The sequence below is a fragment of the Protopterus annectens genome, chromosome 6.part0, assembly GCF_019279795.1.
Source record: "Protopterus annectens isolate FY-2018-M chromosome 6.part0, PAN1.0, whole genome shotgun sequence".
Taxonomy (NCBI): Eukaryota; Metazoa; Chordata; order Ceratodontiformes; family Protopteridae; genus Protopterus; species Protopterus annectens.
Genome location: NC_056737.1, coordinates 976,236,186 through 976,258,373, shown reverse-complemented (window position 1 = coordinate 976,258,373; position 22,188 = coordinate 976,236,186). Strand labels below are relative to the sequence as shown.

The 22,188-nt window shown below is 44.4% G+C and overlaps 1 protein-coding gene across 1 annotated transcript in view; it reads right to left on the bottom strand.

Annotated features, from left to right (window-relative positions):
• Positions 1 to 22,188, bottom strand: part of CLMN (calmin) — a 1,136,927-nt gene that overhangs the window by 504,168 nt on the left and 610,571 nt on the right. Inside the window, exon 5 of the mRNA XM_044073600.1 lies at positions 14,497 to 14,589. Coding sequence (XP_043929535.1) covers positions 14,497 to 14,589 — 93 coding nt within the window. The remainder of the gene's footprint in view (positions 1 to 14,496; positions 14,590 to 22,188) is intronic.

Here is a 22,188-nt window from a genome sequence, read left to right as displayed (position 1 = left end):
TACCAATATGTCCCTCATAAGGAAAGGACAACAACAAGGAAGAATGGTAACAAAAGGAGAAAGAGAAGAAAGGGGGATGGAGGGAGGGAAACCAGGACTGCAACAGTGAATACACTCAAACATCTACATTTATGGTAAGTGTACACAACTGTACCATGTTCTTCATGTTTCACTGCTGCAGTCATCACATTTGGTAGACTCCCAAAGCTGAGGAAATGGGTGGAAGAAGTCTAGGTAGCTAGGGGCTGACTAGGATGTCCTGCAAGACTGTAGAGGCAAACCCTGCCCTGGATTTAGAGAAGAGAGGCAGGTGGTAATGCTTTTTAAAAGTGTGAACAGATGTTCAGGTGGCAGCCTCCAGGATTTCCCTGGTGGGGACACCACTGAGGAAAGCTGCAGAGGTGGAGGCTGCTCTGGTGGAGTGTGTCCTGACCCCCTTGGGGGGAGGCTTGCCATGCTATTTGTAGCAGAAATGGATGCAGTGTGCTATCCATTTGTAAACCATTTGCTTGGAGATGGCTTTGCCTCTGCCCCTGAAGCAAAGCTAACCAGCAACTGCTCAGACGTTCTGAAGAGTTTAGTCCTATCCAGACAGTATCTGAGCTGTCTGTGCACATGTAGAGAGTGCAGAATCCTTTCCCCCTTATTTTGGGGGTTAGGAAAGAAGTTGGGTAAATGGATGGATTGGTTGAGAGCCACACTGGACATCACCTTAGGCATGAAGGATGGATTAGTTCTGAGGGATACCCTGCCTGCATGGAAGATGATGAAGGGTTCCACAGCCATGAGTTCTTGCAGCTCAGAGACTCTTCTGGCTGAAGTGATGGCCAGGAGTAAGGCTGTCTTCCAGGAGAGAAATTTAAGCTCTGCAGAAGAAACTGGTTCAAAAGGGGGCAGGGTGAGCTTTCCAAGACAAAGTTAAGGTCCCAAGCTGATGTTGGTGCCCTTCTGGGGGGCCTCAAGTTGCTAGCCTCTCTGAGGAAAGTACAGTTTTGTACCTACCATAAATGTAGATGTTCGAGTGCTAATACAGCTGCAGTCCTCACAGATGGGTTCTCCTGCCGTCAGGCAGGTCCTCGGTCGGCCGAATTCCAAAGTCTAGGTCTGGCGTCGGTTGTTGTCGCGTCTTCCCTGACGTCAAGTGTGACAGGGATGTAAAGGAACCAGCCGATGCCATTTTCTTCAGTTTTTCTTGCCCCAGATGCCAGGTGCCCCCAGAAGGAAGGCAATACATAAAATTAGGTAATAATGCCATGCAATATAATCAAAAAAACAGTAGTTGCAAGCAAATACACCATAAAAGAATACCCCTAGAGGGGAAGGAGGGTGGGAAACCTGGACTGCAGCTGTATTAGCACTCGAACATCTACATTTATGGTAGGTACAAAACTGTACTATGTTCATCGTGCATACAGCTGCAGTCCTCACAGATGGGTAGAATCCCAAAGCTAAGAAAGGGGTGGTAGGCACTATATGTAACTAGGAGGAGCCAAAATGCCCTGCAAGACTGCAGTGGCAAAGCCTGCTCTAGATTTGGAGTATAATGGTAAGTTGTAGTGCTTGGAGAAGGTATGCACAGAACTCCAAGTGGCTGCTTCCAAGATATCCTTGGTAGGAACTCCTCTGAGGAAGGCTGTAGAGGTGGCTGTGGCCCTGGTGGAATGAGTTCTAATGCCTGTAGTTACAGTTTTGCCATGAAAGGAATAGCAAAAGCGTATGCAGTGGGCTATCCATTTTGAAATTGTCTGTTTGGAAATTGGTTTTCCTTGAGATCCTACGGCATAGGCCACCAAGAGCTGTTCTGATTTTCTGAAAGGCTTTGTTCTGTCCAAATAATAACGCAGTTGTCTGTGGATGTCCAAGGAATGTAGTAATCTCTCCCCTTTGTTTTGAGGATTAGGATAAAAAGTAGGTAAGTGTATGGCCTGATTTAAAGCTACCCTGGATACCACTTTAGGCATAAAGGACGGGTTGGTTCGTAAGGAAACTCTGTCCTGATGGAAGATGATAAAAGGCTGGACAGCCATGAGACCCTGTAATTCTGAAACTCTACGAGCTGAGGTGATAGCCAGAAGGAAAGCTGTTTTCCAGGACAAGTATTGCAAATCTGCTGAAGCAGCAGGCTCAAAAGGAGGCAGGGTCAGTTTTTCCAGAATGAAATTAAGATCCCAAGCAGGTATTGGTTGTTTCCTTGGAGGTCTTAAATTCTTAGCCCCTCTGAGGAACTGTCTTAAGAGAGGGTGAGAGAATAAAGGTGGATCAGTGTTGTATTCTGCAGAAATGGCTGAGGCATGGATTTTGATGGAGGAGAAAGAAAGTCCACTGCTTAGCAATTCAGTCAAATATTGTAGTATTTGTGGTAAATTCAGATTTCCAGGGTCCTGGCCCTTTTTCTCATTCCAGGTACAAAAATGTTTCCATTTTGCAGAGTAGGCTTTCCTAGTTGATGGTTCTGGCCTCCAAAATGACATCCTGCACCTCCTTGGAGAGTAGGGTCTGCTGTGATGCTAAGGAATCTTCCATGCGGCTAGATTGAGTGTTTTTAGTTGACTGTGAAGGGTTTTGAAGCTGTGTTGAGTCAGAAGAAGAGGCATTAGAGGCAGGGTCCATGGAGGGGAATGCGTCAGGCTCCTCAGGAGTGGGTACCAGTGTTGTCTTGGCCAGTCCGGAGCAATGAGGATCATCTTCGGTCTGTCTGCTCTGGTCTTCAATAGCACTTTGGGCAGCAGAGGAAGAGGAGGGAAGGCATATACTGTCATTGATGTCCAACTGAAGGAGAGAGCGTCCTCCAGGCCTTTGGATGGAAGATCCTTGAGCAGAATTTTGTCAATTGATGATTTTTGTGGGAGGCAAATAGATCTATGTCTGGCCTTCCCCATTCTTGGACTATTTCTGTAAAAACTTTTGGATGCAACTTCCATTCGTGTGGATCTGTCATTCCTGCTTAGGTTGTCTGCCAGCGTGTTTTCCTTGCCTGGCAAGTACTGTGCTTGTAGTTCCATTTGTAAGTCCATGGCCATGTTCCAAAGTGACATGGCCAGTCTGCATAGGGGGTAAGAATGTGTTCCTCCCTGCTTGTTTATGTACCACATAACTGTGGTGTTGTCCGTTCTTATCAAAAGTTGACCTGGTTGTAGAAAATTCTTGAAAGCTATAATAGCATTTATTACTGCTAGCATTTCCTTTTGATTTATGTGAAGGTGCTTTTCTTTTTGGGACCATTTGCGCTGAATGCACCGTTCTGTCGTGTGCCCCCCAGGCGTAATCCGAGGCATCTGTTGTGATGACTTGATTTGCTTGAGGCTTGCTGAAAGGAAGGCCTGTGTTTGTTTGGCATGCTTGAGCCCACCACAGAAATTCCTTTTTCAGACATGGAATTAGTGGTATTACTGTTTCCAAACTGTGGCTGTGCTGAGACCATATGTTTTTCAGGTACCATTGTAGTTTCCTCATATGCAGCTTTGCACATGGGATTAGTAAGATGCAAGATGCCATGAATCCCAGAGCCTGCAGGATTTTCCTTGCAGTAAGCCTGGTGCAATTTGCCAGTGTTCTGAAGTATTGAATTAGTTGCCCCTGCTTTTCTGGCGTGAGGTAGGCCATCTGGGTGTTTGTGTCCAAGTTGGCACCCAGGAAAATTATCTTCAGAGAGGGTACGGTCTTGATTTATTTTTGTTGACTGTGTATCCCAGAGAGTTCAATAACATTATTACATAAGCCAGATGTTTCTGAAGGATGTGTTTGCTGTCCGCTTGGATCAGGCAGTCGTCCAAATAGGGATATATTTGTATCCCTTGAAGTCTGCAGTAGGCAATTACTGATGCCAGGCATTTCATGAATACTCTGGGCGCAGTAGATAAGCCAAAGGGCAATGCAGAGAATTGATAATGAGTTGAACCTGCAAGAAATCTGAGGTACCTTCTGCAATTTTGTCTGATTGGGACATGCAGGTATGCCTCCTTGAGGTCCAATGTTACCAGCCAAGACTCCTTGCCCAGCATGGGAAGAAGCTGCTGTAAAGAGAGCATCTTGAATTTTGGTACGAGTAGGAATGTGTTTAGGATGGATAGATCCAGAATAGGTCTCCAATCTTTTCCCTTCCTTGGCACCAGAAATAGCCTGGAATAAAACCCTTGACCTTGTTCGTGCATAGGTACCTCTTGAATAGCTTTCATGTTTATGAGATCTGTAATTAGCCTTTGTGCCTCTGCCCTTTGATTGTGTGGCAGGTTTGGCATGCCTCTCATTTTTGGAAGCGTGTGAAAATGGAATTTGTAGCCTCTGTTTATAATGTCCAGGATCCATTTGTCCTTTGTGACAGTATGCCAATTCTTTGAAAATAATGCCAGATTCCCTCCCAATGGGGCTGCCATTTGAGATCTGGTTGGCATGCAAAGTGGGAAGTCATTGTGTTTGCTTTCTGATAGATTGCGAGTTGTCCTCACCACCTCTTTGTGAAGGAGCTTGCCATTGTCTGCCTCTGTACGATCCTTGGGATTGTCCTCTGCCCCTCGGGCGCCTGTATCTGCCTCTTTGGGGTCTGTCTGGGGCAGGAGAGGACCAGTTTTTAGAAGGCCAATTTCTACTAAAACGTGGGGGTTGTACCTGTAGAAATTCCTTCAAGGTTTGTATTGATTTAGCCTTTTCCTCCATTTTCCTTAATACCTCCTCAGCATTAGTACCAAATAGTACATCCTTTTGAAGAGGAGCGTCTAGTAATTTAGCTTTGACATGATCAGGTAAGGCTTGTTCCTTAAGCCAAGCATGCCTACGTATGACTGATCCTGTAACAGCAGCTCTGCATGAGGCCTCTAGAGCATCAAAACCACATTGTAAGGTATGCTTACCCACTTGTTCTGCACTATGTATCAAGTCCTGCAACTCCTTCAAATCTGGTTGTTCAGGTTGTGACATTTTACTTTTCAATTGTGATAACATAGACTGTTGGTATTTTAGCATATGAAACTGACAGTTTAAGGCTCTCATAGATAATGTAGCCAAGGTATATACCTTTTTTCCCCACCTTTCTAAGGATCTGGAATCTCTCGGAAGGCAAAGGATTCTTAGCAATGGAGGCCTTAACTCCCTTGGGGCCCTGTGAGATGGTTTCTGGGTCAGCAGCATGGCTCTTGTATAGAAATTGGTGTGAGTCAGGGGCCCTGTAGTACCTATCAGGCTTAACTGGAGCTGGAGGTAGAGAGTCTGGGTTAAGGCAGGCCTCCGAGTAAACATCATCTAGAATGTCCAAGACAGGAGGTATAGCCAAAAGCCTGTGCTGAGGGAGCAAGAGAAATTCCCTGAGCCTTTTCTTGGAATCAGAATAATCCTGGCCTTCCCAGTGGAAGTGTTCCCTTAAGGTATGCAAGGTTTCCCCAAATGAGTAATCCTCAGGGGGGGATACAGAAGGGATGGACTCCTCCACATCAGAGTCTTCAAAAGGGGAGTAAGAATGTTCCTGATCATCAGAGTGCTCAGAAATAATGGAGCCCTGATCAGAGGAAGGAGAATCTTCCTCCACTCTAGGTCTTTTGTCTGGAGGGGGCTGAGAACCTCTGATAAGAGTAATTAAATCCTCAGCCATTTTAAGCATCTGTTTCTTAAGCATGGGGCCTGGAGATGGCCCCTGTGCAGCTGTTCTCTTAGAGTGCATGGTTGCTTTAGACTTAGTGAAAGCCTTGATAGAAAAAGAAGAGGAAGGTCTGAAGACACCTTGAGTGGAGGTGGACCTGTCCACATTCTGAGATTCAACTCCGACAGCGGCTTCGGTATCTGTAGTCGGGGTGTGGGCCGAAGAGCCTGCGACCTCGGATACAGGAGACACCGTCAAAGACAGGTCATCGGTAGGCAGGGGCTGCGTAGGTGCCTCACTGAGAACCGGACCACGTGTAGCCGGCTTTGGCGTGGTGTTGGTCGAGGCCGCGGACCTCGCGTGTCGGTCCTTGTCTTTTAGTTTTTTAGACAAAACCGGAGTCGGAGTATCCGACGACATAGTATAGTTAAATGCTTTTCCAAAATAATGTTGGGCGAACTCCGCCCGACGCTTAATAGTGCATTTGTTAAATGTAGCACAAAAGCGGCAGACCGAGACCTCGTGGTCTGGGCCCAAACAAGGTATACAGAGGGAATGGAAATCCTTATGCGGTATTTGCTTCCCACAAGAAATACAATTATTAACTTTGTCTGACATCGGTCTGAGGCAAGAAAAGGTTCCCCAACGGGGTACTTAGCTTTTAAGAAGACTTCGGTTTCCAAATTTTCGTAATCTCAGGTGCTGGCCGACCGGCACTTGCGAACTGCTTTTGCTTCGGGCACCGCGCGGCAAGAAAGACTGGAGAAAATGGCGTCGGCTGGTTCCTTTATACCCCTGTCGCACTGACATCAGGGAAGAAGCGACAACAACCGACGCCAGACCTAGACTTTGGAATTCGGCCAACCGAGGACCCACCTGACGGCAGGAGAACCCATCTGTGAGGACTGCAGCTGTATGCACGATGAACATCTGTTTAATCAGAGGGTGTGAAAAAAGAGGCTGCTCAGTGGGAAGATGAGCAGAAATAGCAGAAGCATGAATTTTTACAGAGGAGAAAGAGAGACCACTGTGTAGTACGTCAGCTAAATAATCCAGGATGAGTGGGATGGAGGGCTGTGACGTATTGGCCCTCTTAGCCTGGATCCAGGTGCAGAACCTTTTCCATTTATCTGCATAAGACTTTCTGGTGCTAGGGCATCTGGCCTCTCGGATAACATCCAGAACCTGTTTACTGAGGATGGCAGCTTGGTCAGGGGTTAGGGTATAAGCCAAGCTGCCAAATTGAGTGTCTGCAATTGGGGGTGCATGAATTCCCCTTCCCTCTGGGTTAGGAGGTTTGGAATCGGAGGAAGATTCCATGGAGGCACCGGGGACATAGACCTTGGTTTACCCAGGGGAAGGACAGGGCATCCACTTTCCAAGCCATGCAGAGATGCTCCCTGGTGTGGAATTTGCAGAGCTGATGGTTGGTGTGGGAGGCAAAGAGGTCGACCCCCAGGGTTCCCCACTTCTGAGTTATTAGGAAGAAGGTATTTCTGTTGAGCTGCCACTCCATGGGGGTCCAAGAGCTTTCTGCTTAATGGGTCTGCCAGGGAATTGAGAGAGCCTGGCAGGTATTATGCTAACAGATGTATTTGCATGGAAGAGGCTGTGAACCAAAGGGTCATGGCCAGCCTGTACAGCGGGTAGGCGTGAGTCCCTCCCTGCTTGTTGATGTACCACATCACAGTGGTGTTGTCTGTTTTGATCAGGAGAACCCCTGGAGAGAGAAGAGGTTTGAAAGCTATCAAGGCCTGCAGCACAGCCATCATCTCTTTTTGACTGATGTGCAGGGGGAGTTGCTGGGGGTTCCATTGGCCCTGTATACACCTTCTGTCCAGGTGTGAACCCCAAGTATAGTCTGATGCATCTGTGGTGAGGGTCAGGGCAGCATGGTGTGGGGAGAAGGGCAGTCCCTTGTTGTGGGAGTAGGCTGTTGCCCAACAAAGAAATTCCTTCCTCAGGCAAGGAATAATAGGCAGAAGAGTTTCCAGATCTTGAGTGTGTTGACACCAAAGGCTCTTTAGGTACCATTGAAGTTTCCTCATATGCAGCCTGGCATATGGAATGAGGAGTATGCAAGAGGCCATGAACCCCAGGGTTGCAGGATTTTCCTTGCAGAAAGCTGGGGCCTGGTGGCCAGTTGAGAGAAGTAAGTTGATAGGAAAATGTGTTTCTCTGGTGTAAGGCATGCCATCTGGGATGCTGTGTCCAGACTTGTTCCTAGGAAGATTATCCTTTTGTTGAGTACCCGTTTGGATTTCATTTCATTGATTGTGTACCCTAGGGAAGTTAGTAGGTCCTTTACATAGGCCAGGTCTTTGAGCAGCTTTTCCTGGCTGTCTGCCTGAATAAGGCAGTTGTCCACATAGGAGTAAATTTGAATATTTATTGTTCTGCAAAAGGCAATGGCCGGAGTCAGGCATTTTGTGAAAACTCTGGGAGCAGTAGATAAGCCAAAGGGAAGCACAGAAAATTGAAAGTGTTGAGATCCTGCCCTGAAGCGGAGATATTTTTTTGCAGGACTCCCTAATAGGAATGTGGTGGTAGGCCTCTTTTAGGTTCAGGGTGGCTAGTCAGGTGTCCCTGGAGAGCATGGATAGCAGCTGCTGCAGGGTGAGTATTTTGAATTTTGGGATTACCAGAAAGGTGTTTAGAATGGATAGATTGAGGATGGGGTGCCAGGTGCCCTCTTTTCTGGGCACCAGAAAAAGTCTGGAGTAGAAGCCTTGGCCTATCTGCTCTGCAGGAATATGCTCTACTGCCCCCAAGGAGAGCAGGGAATGGATTTGCTTTTGAGCCTCTGAACACTGATTTGGTGGAAGATATGGGAACCCTTTTGAGGTTGAAAGGGTGTGGAAGGAGAATTTGTACCCCTGAGACACAATGTTCAGAATCCATTGGTCTTTGGTAATGATGGTGCAGGTGCTTGAGTGAAAAGAGAGTTTTCCTCCTAGGGGTATGTGAAGGTGGGCAGAGACGAGGTTGAGAAGGGGCGAGTCACTGAGTTTTTACCATAAGGGGGTGGCTTAGAACTCCCTGGTTTTGAAGTGGATGTAGTCTACTGCTTAGATCTCTGCAAACCCTGGGGCTGCTGTCTGGGGGGTCTGTTTCCATGGGGCCTAGGCTGGCCCTGTCTACTCGGAGCAGGAAAGGACCAGTGCTTGGAGGGTAAATGCCTGCTGAACCTAGGGGGCTGGACCTGTAAGAAATCTTTTAACAGTCTGCATAGATTTTGCTTTTTCTTCCATCTTTTTTAAGACCTCTTCTGCTTTAGTGCCAAACAAGTTATCTTTGTGCAAGGGTGCATCCAACAATTTTGATTTGACATGGTCTGGCAGGGGTTGTTCCTTTAGCCATGCATGTCTTATAATTACAGATCCAGTGACTGTTGCCCTGCAAGAAGCTTCTAGGGTGTCAAAACCACAGTTCAAAGTGTGTTTAGCTACTTGACTAGCAGAATGCATTAAGTCCTGTAAATCTTTAGATTCCGCCCATGCAGGAAAGGAGGACATTTTTTGTTTAAGGCGTTCCAAGGTATGTTGCTGATACTTAAGCATATGGAACTGACCATTCAGTGCCCTGACAGCAACAGTAGCTGAGGTGTATACCTTTTGACCCAATCTGTCCAGTGCTCGGGAATCCCTGTCTGAGGGGGTGGAAATTCTTAGCTGAGATTGCTTTAATTCCTTTTGGCCCTTGATTAATGACCTCAGGGTCAGCTGTTGGATTTTTAAAAAGATATTTGTATGAGTCAGGGACTCTGTAGTACCGGTCTGGTTTTCTGGGAGCAGGAGGGAGGGCATCTGGAGTCAAGCTAGATTCAAGGAAGACATCATTCACCACATCTAGGACTGGGGGAATGGCTAACGGCCTGTGTTGTGGAAGGTCCAGGAACTCTGAGTCTCTTTTAGAATGTGGGTAGTCTTGACACTTCCATTGGAAATGCTCCCTTAACGTATTGAAAAACCCCTTGAAAAACCCTCAACCATTTCCTCGGGCACTGTTGGCAGCAGATACTGCTCCAACAACTCCCTCAAAACCTGTACCTTAATAGGTGAATGGGTCGCCTGGGCACTAGTTCCTCGAAAGGACCCACCCCTTTGACCATGAAAATTGCCCCTACATGTGCCCCTTGTATCACCGTGGGAGGGCTATTTCAACCTCTCTGACCTGCAAAGTAAAACGCCTGTCCCTCACACTGACTTTCACCTCTACCACACTGCGTCACTGAATGTGTACCCATACACTTAGAACAAGCATGCGAAAATTTGCAACTTGCCTACGAACAGCTCCCCACATTAAATGCCAACAAACCCCAATGCCCCCTTCTGCTGGCCTACTCACCTGATAATCCATCCCAAAGCTGTTCATCATGGTCAACAACCAAATATTAGGATATCTAACCTCCCAATGCATGGATTTGTTCATCGCCTTCCTTTTATGAAACTTTTGATCATACCAAAGCCATGCTTTAACTGTTTGTAACTTTTGTGCCTCCTGTATTGTCAAAAAATATGCTAGGAATGGTAAGGCCAAAGAATTGTGCCTTTAAAACCACACTGCCATATAATATATAAAGCCCAAGACCCAATTTTCCCATGTCCTTTGCCAAAACATACCCACCCACCGTCGACCTAATGCTGCCAAAATGTCCTTCCCATTCACCGACTCGGCCTCCATCCAACACTGTACCCCATCTGCATCAATCAAATCAAAAATATCTACAAACTTCCCTTTCCAAATCTTCTCCTTCACTGCAAGCGATATATGAGGAGTTAACAGAATTGACACAGCCTCCTGCCCTAATGCCTGCGTCACCAATCAGTCCCCCGGCCGAGTCCTAAAGTCTGACCACACCTCATCTACACCAGGGTCGCCATCCTCTTCCAACATCAAAAGGGTACTACTGAAAATGAAATCATGACTCGCTAATGGTTGTAAACCCACACCCACAGCCGTGCCTACCCCTACCCCCTGCGAGACCCTGTAACTTCTATTCAGTCCGACGCCAGACCTAGACTTTGGAATTCTGGATGACTGAGGGTAGCCTGCCAGCAGGATAACCCAAGAGTAATGACTGCAACAGTGAAACATGATGAACATCCTCTGTTAAGTCTACCTTGCATACCCCATCCAAATCCAACCACAGACAATCACGTCTAACTACCTGTCCTTCAACTTCCACCCTCTCAGTGTCTAACAAATCAGTACCTATAGGGGCTGATGGTGTTGCCACTGGTGTCTCCACCTCCATTCCTCTTTCCTCACCAGCTCTTGCCTGTCCTGATCTCTTGGCTTATGATTATTTTGCACTGATCGGCATTTGCTGCCTCTTACTCATCTTCAGACCCTGCGTGGGAGTTGCGGCTACCTCATTCGTTATCTCCCGAAACAACTCCTCAGCTTGTGCCACGATACTGGCCCATTTCTGCCTCAACGAACATGCTTCTGCCATTTTCTCCACTTCCCTATCTGAAACAAAGAGACAATTGTAAGTCCAATGAGAAAAAAAAAATCTATATATGTATATCTGTCTGTTTATATATAACACCACAGCTCTGGCAGGTCTCAAACCCCAGAACTCTATAACAACAGTCAGAGCAATGTACCACTACACCATTTGAGCTCCCACCATATATTAATACTGCAACACCCAAGCTGGCTCCCTCACTTCTCCACCAACTCAAACAACACACTCGACCTGCATACCTCAACCCTCCTAGCACTGGACAGCAGAACCAAGCTTCAAATGCTAAAGGCTAAATGCCCAACAGGAAAAGCAACATATAGCCAACAAGCTGCTGCATGCCAGTATTTGATACCAAGCCTGCCCTGACTCTGTGCACTCCCATTCGTGGACAGCAATGGACAATGTACACCATCAATCCTTAACCTTATTTAGTACCTCAACGATTTTCTTCTGCTTTATTATTATTTTTTTTTTTTTCTGCTACCGTGCATGCGTACCCTCACTATAATACAGAGAGAGGCTCGTGAAAGCCACATTGCCTCTTGTCTGCCCACTAAAACCCCCCAACGAGAACCGCCACTGGCCGTCCAGCAACCCTGGTCACCCAATACCCTCCATGGCAACGTATCTCAGCAGATACTACCACTGCAAACCTACCTCGCCTAAACATCTTTCTATTCTTATTATTTTTTTTTTTTTATTTATTTTAATAAAGAATTCCTTACCACACCAGCAGCACTGCCATGCATGTGCACACCCGGGCATGAAAGCCCATGAACCACCCTAACTCTGACCTGCATGCCCACAGGACCAAGAAATCCCTGCAGCCGTGCAATATTTACAGTTCCATCCTTTTTTTTTTTTTTTTTTGAATACCTGAAAAGGCCCACAACTTTTTTTTTTTATTTTTAGCAACTAAGGCCATAACTGCGCAGTCAGCCGTTAACAGTCCACAGGACGCTCGCAACAACACTAACACCAATGAAACACGAAATAAGAACCCACGCCATAAACCAACAACAGTAACAGCCATAAACCAACAGCAGCAACAGCCACAACACTTACCACCACTGATCGAATAACCAGCAAGGCATATCTCCTGCACAGAATTACTGAATAACTAACCTGGAGGCTGTCACCCATTCCAACCTCATGGGACAACATCACACTAAAAGCATACAGACCGAAGTATGTCACCTAACCTTGCAAGCCCTATTAATCTCATTCCACAGAGACAACCTGTGCCAGTGAAAGCCGAACTCGCAGTAGTCATCTTAGCTCTCTATAGCTCCTTCCTCTTTTACTACCCTCTCCTCCTTTTTGTTTTTTTTTATGCCCCCACCCAGCCCTCCACCTATTATTACCAAGCCTACACTGCCCCCATAAAGTGAGACCCCCCAAACGAGAAGGAAAAAGAAAAAAAAAATATCCTTATTTTAACATACCATCCTAACCACACAGAAAGTGTGCTCACCTATTCGTCTTGTAAGCACACAAGGCCTACCATACTCCTACCTCAGGTCATCTGGGTGTGATCCTACTTCTAGAAGATCACACCAAATGTGACTCCCAACAACTAAAACCCACCCTAAAAGCCTACAGGACCCATCCCCAAACCTACCTCACATCCTCCATCAGGTTCCAACCTGTTTAACCCTTGCTTGCCCACTCCCCTCAAACTCCCTACCATCTTACTTACTTATTTCTTATGTCCCAGCTCCCCCCACCCCTAAAGATGTCCCGTGACAACTTTCTTCGGTTCCAAACTTCATACAATCCTAAAGAGGATGAAGAGAATATTAAAGTATACAATGTCTAAATACCACAAATGAGCATATTGTACCACCTCAGGTGTTTTTGTCTGTTAAAGACATGTATTTCACGATAGAAAAAAAAGACTGTCATTAATAAAAATGATCATAATACCCAAAAATGTGTTCTACTTCCAAACTTTAATTGCCTCCCCATCCAAAAAGTTAATGAAGCAACTAAATTCTTTGTTAATAAATTTCCTACGGTTTCCTCAAAAGCAAAGAATCAGCCATGCTTGGCACTGCAGAAGCTAAAAAGACGGAGGAATAGCATTCCCAAATTTAGAACTTTATGCGGAATTGACCATACTTAATGTGATGAGCCAATCGTTAAACTCCAAATAAAGTTCTAATTGGAAAAATCTCCATGCAAGTATCTTATTATCTGACATAGACACAAATATTGACAATAATATGTTCTCAGAAAATAAAAAATTTTTAATATTTCCCATAGCATACATGAAGACATGTCTGGACTCTTTCAACATATCTAAAATAAAAGTAATGGAAGAAAATGGCTTAGTTTTCTGGCACCAGTTTCTCTGCAATAATAATATCCACGAACCATGTTCTATGGTCAGGTATAACATCAAGCACAACAACTGGTTGAACATACAAATAGTTAGAGATACATAGTTAATGAATTCAAAATATGTCATATCACCAGTACAACACCTTTAACTAAAATACTTTCTCTTCTTTGTGAAATAAACGTTAATAACATTCTGTCATTGTCAAGTATATATACATCTTTAAGAACCAATATGCAAAGCCCAGAGGACTCCTTATGGAATTTCACAGAGAGAATAAACAAATCTATTTTTTCAGACAGTGCTAAAGAATTAATACTTAAATCAATTAGTAGCACAACGTCATCCCCATCTTGGGAAATCTTCACTTGGAAATACATCCATAGGAGCTTTATTACCCCACATAAGATGGCCCTGATATCAAAAAAATAATCTTATTAAATGTTGGAGATGTGAGGAAATACTTTGTGCAGACTGGATACACATGTTTCTTACATGTAAGATAGTAACTCCATTCTAGACAGAGTTCAGAAATTTCATAAAAGCACCGTGGTCGGACAAGTGTGAAGTATCTGACACATTATTACTGTTTAATGCACCGATAACAGCACATATCCCCAAAATACAGGTGCACCTTCTTTGGTCCTTGCTTGCAATAGCAAGAAAACTCATTACGTCAAATTGGAAGTGTAAAAAAATCCTATCATTTACAGATTTTTTACTATTAGCTAAACTTGTATGTAGTAGAGTTGCAAATTATTTCAGAAAGAACTAAAATAACGTATAAGCAATTAACTTGGCTTGAAAAACTACTAGATAAAATGTAATCACAACGACATGATATCTGTTATGGACATTTTAAATAGTTATTGTTCCATGTTATGATGTTTTTAAGACATATTGTGCATATTTACATATCATGTTTCTTGTATTATTTTATTTCATGAAAATCAATAAAAAATGTTTAAAAAAAAAAAAAGAAATGCCACAGTAAAATACATTTTCCAGTGAAATGAAAGGACTCTTGTGTAACAACACATGATCAACACATCATTACAAAATAATGCATTGGCTATGCTATGCCACAATGCACTGAACAAGTTTCATCCTTACCTGGTAAAACAGGATAATGTTCCATATTAGCCCAAGAACCATTGAGCAGTTTCCATCTGCTATTTCTGCAGCATCGATACTAATTAGTTTCACCTGTAAATAGAGTTTATATTAATGATGCATATTGTGAGCTACATTTCATTCATATATGACTACATACACATTTAAAAATTCATGATGGGACTGAAAGCATGCATGATATAAAAAAATCAACTTACTCCATTCTGGAGAAATCACCACATAATTTTTCTTGGTATATTTAAAGTGGGAAAGTCTATCTCATACCCATTAAAATAGGTTGAGATAAAAACTAGAGACATTCTACTTATGTAAAATTAGAAAGTCAAAATTAACAGCTGGCAAAAGCGCACATGGCATTCATGAAAGTACTATGCAGATGAACTTGTGAATGTATTTTACACTGTGTTTGTATTCCTCAGTTGTCATCCCACCATTTTAATTAAAACAATTGGCAGTTATGTAAAACCGCAGCATTATTACAGCACAGTTTGACTTTCTTGAAGGCTGTAATATGAAGAACCTACAAGCTTCTAAAATTTTCATTGTTGTCTGAAGAACTAATTATAAGGTTTGAAAGAGAAATAACATTTCGTTGGAAGCCTTTTACTGACTTTTTTTTTTCAGTAAAATAATAGTTCTTATTTCATTCTTCCAGGAGTCATCATTTGGCGTATCAAGATGCATTTTTCACTTTCATCACCCAGAGCCTGTCAGGCCTTGTTTTCACTGCATCAGGCAGTCTCTGGGAAGATCATTTGCCATGCATAACCCACTTTCTTCAAGAACTTTGGCACTCAAATCTCTAGTTGGATTAACCGTAATTCAATTTTAGCTATCTTTGGATTTCTAATCTACCATCTAGGACCATCTGCTTCAAAAGATATCTCCCCTCATCCAGCTTTACCACATTCACCTAATTATATTGCAGCTTTCCCATTCAGGCAGCCATGTCAACCTCCACAACATATGCTTGATTCAATTATAGGAACATGGAGCAAGCTTGCAAACTGGAGGAACAATCACTAAAGGCAATTAATTTTCACCCTCGCCTGCTTTGGGTTCACTACCTTTTGCTGCCCACTTCTACAAATGATGGCTCATATCAAGTCTCTTCTCCTTCATCTGCTTTTATCTTGTCAGATACAGCTGAGGTCCTCTGCAAAGTAGCAGTGCATCTTCTTACATGCAACATTGTCCTACCTCCTCTCAAGGCTTCTGGCTAGTCTTGACCCCTTGGATCTCCACTGGTCCTCTTTCCTCTTCTCTGGAGGCTGGAAACACAAAGAACTCTTACTTTCATTTTCCTAAACCTGCAGACATTCTTCCTTCTCCTAAGCATTTCCTGCAGCATATTGCTATTACAATAAAAAGACTCACCGTGGGCCTCCAGCACTTGTCAGTTCCTCTGTACGTATACACACACACACACACACACACACACACACACACACACACACACACACACGAATACAAGTATTATCTGGTTTCCTACACAAAGTACAGTTGTGTACCTACCATAAATGTAGATGTTCGAGTGTATTCACTGTTGCAGTTATTACACTTAGGTTATACTGCTGGCAGGCTACCCACAGTCAGCCTGAATTCCAAAGTCCTGGTCCGGCGTCGGTTGCTGTTGCCTCTTCCCTGACGTTAGTGCGCCAGGGGTATAAAAGATGCAGCCAACGCCATTTTCTTCAGTTTTTCTTGACCAGATGTCAGGTGCTCCCAAAAAGGTAGGCTATAAATTCTGCTTATAAAAAAGCATGCAGTAACATAATCATTACCTTCATCTACAAGCAAATACACCACATAGGTCGTATAGGATAGAGAAGTATAGATAAGTCCCAGCAAATAAAAGGGGGATGGAGGGAGGGTAACCTGGACTGCAACAGTGAATACACTCAAACATCTACATTTATGGTAGGTACACGACTGTACTATGTTCATTGTGTTTCACTGTTGCAGTCATTACACTTGGGTTGAATCCCAAAGCTGAGGTTGGGAGGCTGGGCCTAAATAGAATTAGGAGTGGCTATGAGACCCTGCAGAACTCCAGTGGCAAAGCCTGCTCTGGATTTAGAGTAAAGAGGTAAGTGGTAGTGCTTTGTTAAAGTGTGCACTGAAGTCCAAGTTGCAGCCTCCAAAATATCCTTGGTTGGTACTCCTCTGAGGAATGCTGCAGAAGTGGCTGCTGCTCTGGTTGTATGTGGCCTAATGCCCTTAGGCACTGATTTGCCATGTTGTGAATAGCAGAAACGAATGCAGTGACCTATCCATTTTGAAATAGTCTACTTTGAAATAGCCTTTCCTTGTGATCCTGCAGCATATGCCACTAAAAGTTGCTCAGTCTTTCTGAAAGTTTAGTTTTGTCCAAGTAGAAGCGTAACTGTCTGTGTATGTCCAAAGAATGCAGAAGTCTCTCCCCTTTATTCTGTGGGTTTGGATAAAATGTAGGCAAATTAATGGTTTGGTTAAGAGCCACACTGGACACTATCTTAGGCATAAATGTTGGGTTTACACTTAGAGAAACCCTGTCCGGATGGAAGATAATAAAAGGTTCCACAGCCATTAATGCCTGTAACTCTGAGACTCTTCTTGCTGAAGTTATTGCTAGGAGCAGAGTTGTTTTCCATGATAAGAATTTTATCTCAGCTGTATTGGCTGGCTCAAAAGGAGGCAGTGTGAGTTTTTCCAAGACAAAATTGAGGTCCCATGAAGGTATTGGTGCTCTCCTTGGAGGTCTTATGTTTTTGGCCCCTCTGAGGTACTGCCTAAGCAGTGGATGTGAAAAAATAGGTGGGTCCGTATTGTAATGAGCTGAAAAGGCAGAGGCCTGGATCTTAATTGATGAGAAGGATAGGCCTTTGTCCAGCATCTCAGTTAGGTATTGTAAAATCTGAGGAATATTTGGTACAAGCATGCCAAAACCTTGTGCCTGGTGCCAAACACAGAATCTCTTCCATTTTTCTGCATAAGATTTTCTGGTGCTTGGCCTCCTGGCCTCCAAAATAACATCCATAACCGCTTTAGAGAGAGGTGTATTCCACGCAGCCAGATTTAGTGTTCTGAGTTGGCTGTGCAGGATCTGATTGTTTTGTTGTATCAGTAAATGAGGAATTTGAGGCAATATCCAGGCTGGGCATGAGACAAGGTCTTTAGAATTGGGTACCAGTGCTGGTATGGCCAATCCGGGGCAATCAGTATCATTTTTGGCTTCTCTTGTCTGACCTTTAGGAGTACCTTGGGGAGGGGAGGCAGTGGAGGAAAGGCATATACTGTAAGGGTTTTCCAGCTGAATGACAGAGCATCCACTTTCCATGCTTGTTTGTGATAAGTCCTTGTGCAGAATCTCTGTAGTTGGCAGTTGTGAGGGAAGGCAAACAGATCTATGTCTGGGCATCCCCATTTCCTTGTTATCATGCTGAAGATTTGTGGATCTAGTTTCCACTCGTGAGGATCCATGAGGTTTCTGCTTAGTTCATCTGCCAGAGCATTTGTTTTTCCTGGCAGGAATTGTGCATGCAGGTGTACTTGATAAGTCAATGCTGTATTCCACAAAATCATGGCTTGTCTGTAGAGGGGGTAAGAATGTGTGCCTCCCTGCTTGTTTATGTACCACATGACTGTAGTATTGTCCGTCTTTATCAGCAGTTGTCCTGCATGAAGTAGGTCCTTGAAGGCTGTCAGGGCATTTTGTACAGCTAGCATCTCTTTTTGATTGATGTGAAGATGCCTTTGGTTTGCAGGCCATGTGCTCTGAATACATTTTCCTGCCATGTGGGCCCCCCAGGCATAATCTGATGCATCTGTTGTTAGTGTTTGCCTGGCTGTGGGTAAAGTGAATGACTGTCCCTTGTTGTGGTGACAGGCCTGTGCCCACCATCAAAACTCCTGTTGCAGGCAGGGAATGAGGGTAATTAATGATTCCAGGCTGTGGCAATGTTGAGTCCAAACACTTTTTAGATACCATTGTAGCTTCCTCATATGCAGTCTTGCATATGGAATTAGCAGAATGCAGGATGCCATGTAGCCCAAAGCCTGCAGAATTTTTCTTGCAGATAACTGGGTTGCCATGCTTTCAAAGTAAGGAGTCGGTTGCCTTTATCTGGCATAAGATAAGCCACCTGGGTAGTTGTATTTAAGTTTGCACCCAGGAATATTATCTCTTGAGAGGGTATTTGATTTATTTTCGTTTACTGTGTGCCCTAGGCAAATTAGTAATCTTTTTGCAAACACCAGATGCTTTAGTAGAATGTCTTTGGTCTCTGCTTGAATAAGGCAGTCATCCAAGTAGGGATATATTTGAATTCCTCTTTGTCTGCAAAATGCAATTACTGGCGCCAGGCATTTTGTGAAGACCCTGGGCACAGTAGATAAGCCAAAGGGCAGTGCAGAGAAAGTACAGTTTTGTACCTACCATAAATGTAGATGTCCGATAGGTATGCATCTGCAGTCATCACATATGGGTTGTCCTGCCTCAGGCAGCCCTTCGGTCGGCCGGATTCCAAAGTCTGGGTCCCGGGCCGCTGATGTCGCCCCTTCCCCGACGTCAAAGCACCTGGGGTATAAAAGCGTCAGCCGACGCCATCTTCCTCAGTTTTTCTTGCCCCAGATGCCAGGTGCCCTCTAAGGAAGGCTAAATTTGGAGAAATGCAATAAATTCCAAACATGCACAAAAATATATATATACATATATAAAAACAAATACACCATAATAGATAACCCCAGCTAGCTATGAGAGTGAAATGCACCCAAGAAATACCACAGAGGGGAAGGAGGGAGGGTAAACCTGACTGCAGATGCATACCTATCGGACATCTACATTTATGGTAGGTACAAAACTGTACTATGTCCTTCAAGGATGCATCTGCAGTCATCACATATGGGTAGAATACCATAGCCAATCTGGGGGGGTGGATCTATGTAAAGGATGGTGTAGCTAAAATGCCCTGCAGGACTGCCGTGTAAAGCCTGCTCTGGATCTGGAATATAAAGGTAAGTTATAATGCTTGGAAAATGTATGCACGGAGCTCCATGTAGCAGCTTCTAAAATGTCCTTGGTAGCCACCCCTCTTAAGAAGGCTGTGGAGGTGGCTGTGGCTCTGGTCGAATGAGGCCTAATGTTAGCTGGTACAGTTTTTCCATGAAAGGAGTAACAGAAACGAATGCAATTCCCTATCCATTTGGAAATTGTCTGCTTTGAAATTGCTTTTCCTTGTGCACTGGCAGCATATGCTACAAACAACTGGTCATTTTTTCTGTCATTTTTAGTTCTGACCAAGTAGTAGCGCAACTGTCTGTGTATGTCCAGGGTGTGCAGAAGCTTTTCCCCTTTGTTTTGTGGATTTGGAACGAAGGTAGGCAGGTGAATAGCTTGGTTTAATGAGACCCTAGACACCGCCTTTGGCATAAATGAAGGATTGGTTCTCAATGAGACTCTGTCTTGATGAAAAATAAGAAATGGCTATACTGCCATGAGGGCCTGTAACTCAGATACTCTTCTTGCTGAGGTTATGGCCAGAAGGAGAGCAGTCTTCCATGAGAGGAACTGTAGTTCTGCAGATGCTGCTGGTTCAAAGGGAGGCAGTGTTAGTTTTTCCAACACGAAGTTAAGGTCCCAAGTAGGCAGTGGTGGTTTCCTTGGAGGATTGATGTTTTTAATTCCTCTTAGAAACTGTCTTAGCAGAGGATGAGAGAAGACAGGAGGATCAGTGTTGTACTCTGCTGAAATTGCTGAAGCATGAATTTTAATGGAAGAGTAAGACAGGCCATTGTGGAGCATTTCTGCTAAATATTCCAGGATATGTGCCATGTTCATAACTGTTGCATCTAGGCCCTTTGAGGTGTTCCGGGCGTGAAATCTTTTCCATTTTGCTGAGTATGCCTTCCGTGTGGAAGGCCTGCGAGCTTCCATGATGATATCCTTCACTCTCTTGGATAGCTTATCCTGGTGATGAGTCAAGGTATTTTCCAGGCAGCTAGCTGTAATGTTTTCAGGTTGGAATGCAGAGTTTTGTAATTGTGCTGTGTCAGGAGAAACGGCCATTGTGGCAGAAGCCATGGTTTTGTCTGAGACATGCTGTTTAGCAATGGGTACCAGTGCTGTCTTGGCCAGTTCGGAGCTATCAGAATCACTCTTGGCTGCTCTGCCCTGATCTTCAGCAAGACCTTGGTCATTAATGGAAGAGGGAATGCATACACTGTTAGATCTCTCCAGCTGAAAGAGAGCGCGTCCACTTTCCATGCTTGTGGGTGGTATGTCCTTGTACAGAATTTGTCCAGCTGAGGATTGTGTGGGGAGGCAAAGAGGTCTATGTCCGGTCTCCCCCATGATTGTGTTATCTGTTGGAAGATGTCTGGGTGCAGCATCCATTCGTGTGCATCCATGATGTTCCTGCTTAAGCTGTCCGCAAGTATATTGTCTTTTCCTGGTACAAACTGGGATTGCAGCTGTATATTGAGAGTCAGGGAAAGTTCCCATAGATTCATTGCCAGTCTGCAAAGAGGGTAGGAATGGGTGCCTCCTTGCTTGTTTATGTACCACATAACTGTAGAGAGCACCTCGCTGGCCTTGTTCAAGAAAAATCTTGACCAATGGATGGGAGATCGCAGATATACCCCAGGGATTACCTCAGTGTCACTGCTCGACAGAGGCACAGCAAAATAATGGGTATAGTTCCCCATACTAAAGGGGTGGCGTAAGCCACAAAACTATGGGCTAGGCTTGTAAATGCCCTCGGGCAGATAGCCTAGTATGAACCTATGAACCTATGAACCTATGTAGTGTTGTCTGTCCTTATTAGCAGGTGGCCTTGATGTAGAAATAACTTGAAGGCCTCGATTGCATGTATCACTGCCAGCATTTCCTTTTGATTTATGTGCATGCGTAGCTCTTTTTGTGACCATAGTCCTTGAATGCATCTTCCTTCCATATGCGCTCCCCATCCGTGGTCTGAAGCATCCGTTGTAATGGTTTGGCTGGCTATTGGTTTGCTGAAGGGCAAACCCCTGTTTGACTGGCTTGCTTGAGCCCACCACAGAAATTCCTTTGAAGGCATGGGATGAGTGGTATCAAAGTTTCCAAGCTGTGACTGTGCTGAGTCCATAAACTCCTTAGGTACCATTGGAGTTTCTCATATGTAGCCTTGCTTGAGGAATCAGAAGAATGCAAGAAGCCATGTAACCCAGGGCCTGCAGGATCTTCCTTGCAGTCAGCTGAGTTTGTCTTGACAGGTTTTTGAAGTAATCCGGTAGTTGGTTTTGCTTTTCTTCTGTGAGGAAAGCCATTTGAGTGGTTGTGTCTAAATCCGCACCCAGAAAAGTTATTCTTTGGGATGGTACAAGTCTTGACTTGTGAATGTTGACTGTGTATCCCAAGGCCTGAAGAAGATAGATGGCATAATTCAAGTGTTTTACCAAAATTTGTTGGCTGTCTGCTTGTATAAGGCAGTTGTCCAGATACGGGTATATTTGCATCCCCTGAAGTCCGCAGTGTGCAACTACTGATGCCAGGCATTTCGTGAATACTCTGGGCGCAGTAGATAAGCCAAAGGGCAATGCTGAGAATTGATAATGCTCTGAACCTGCAAGAAATCTGAGGTGTCTTCTGCAGCTTTGTCTGATAGGGACATGCAGGTATGCCTCCTTGAGGTCCAGAGTTACCAGCCAAGA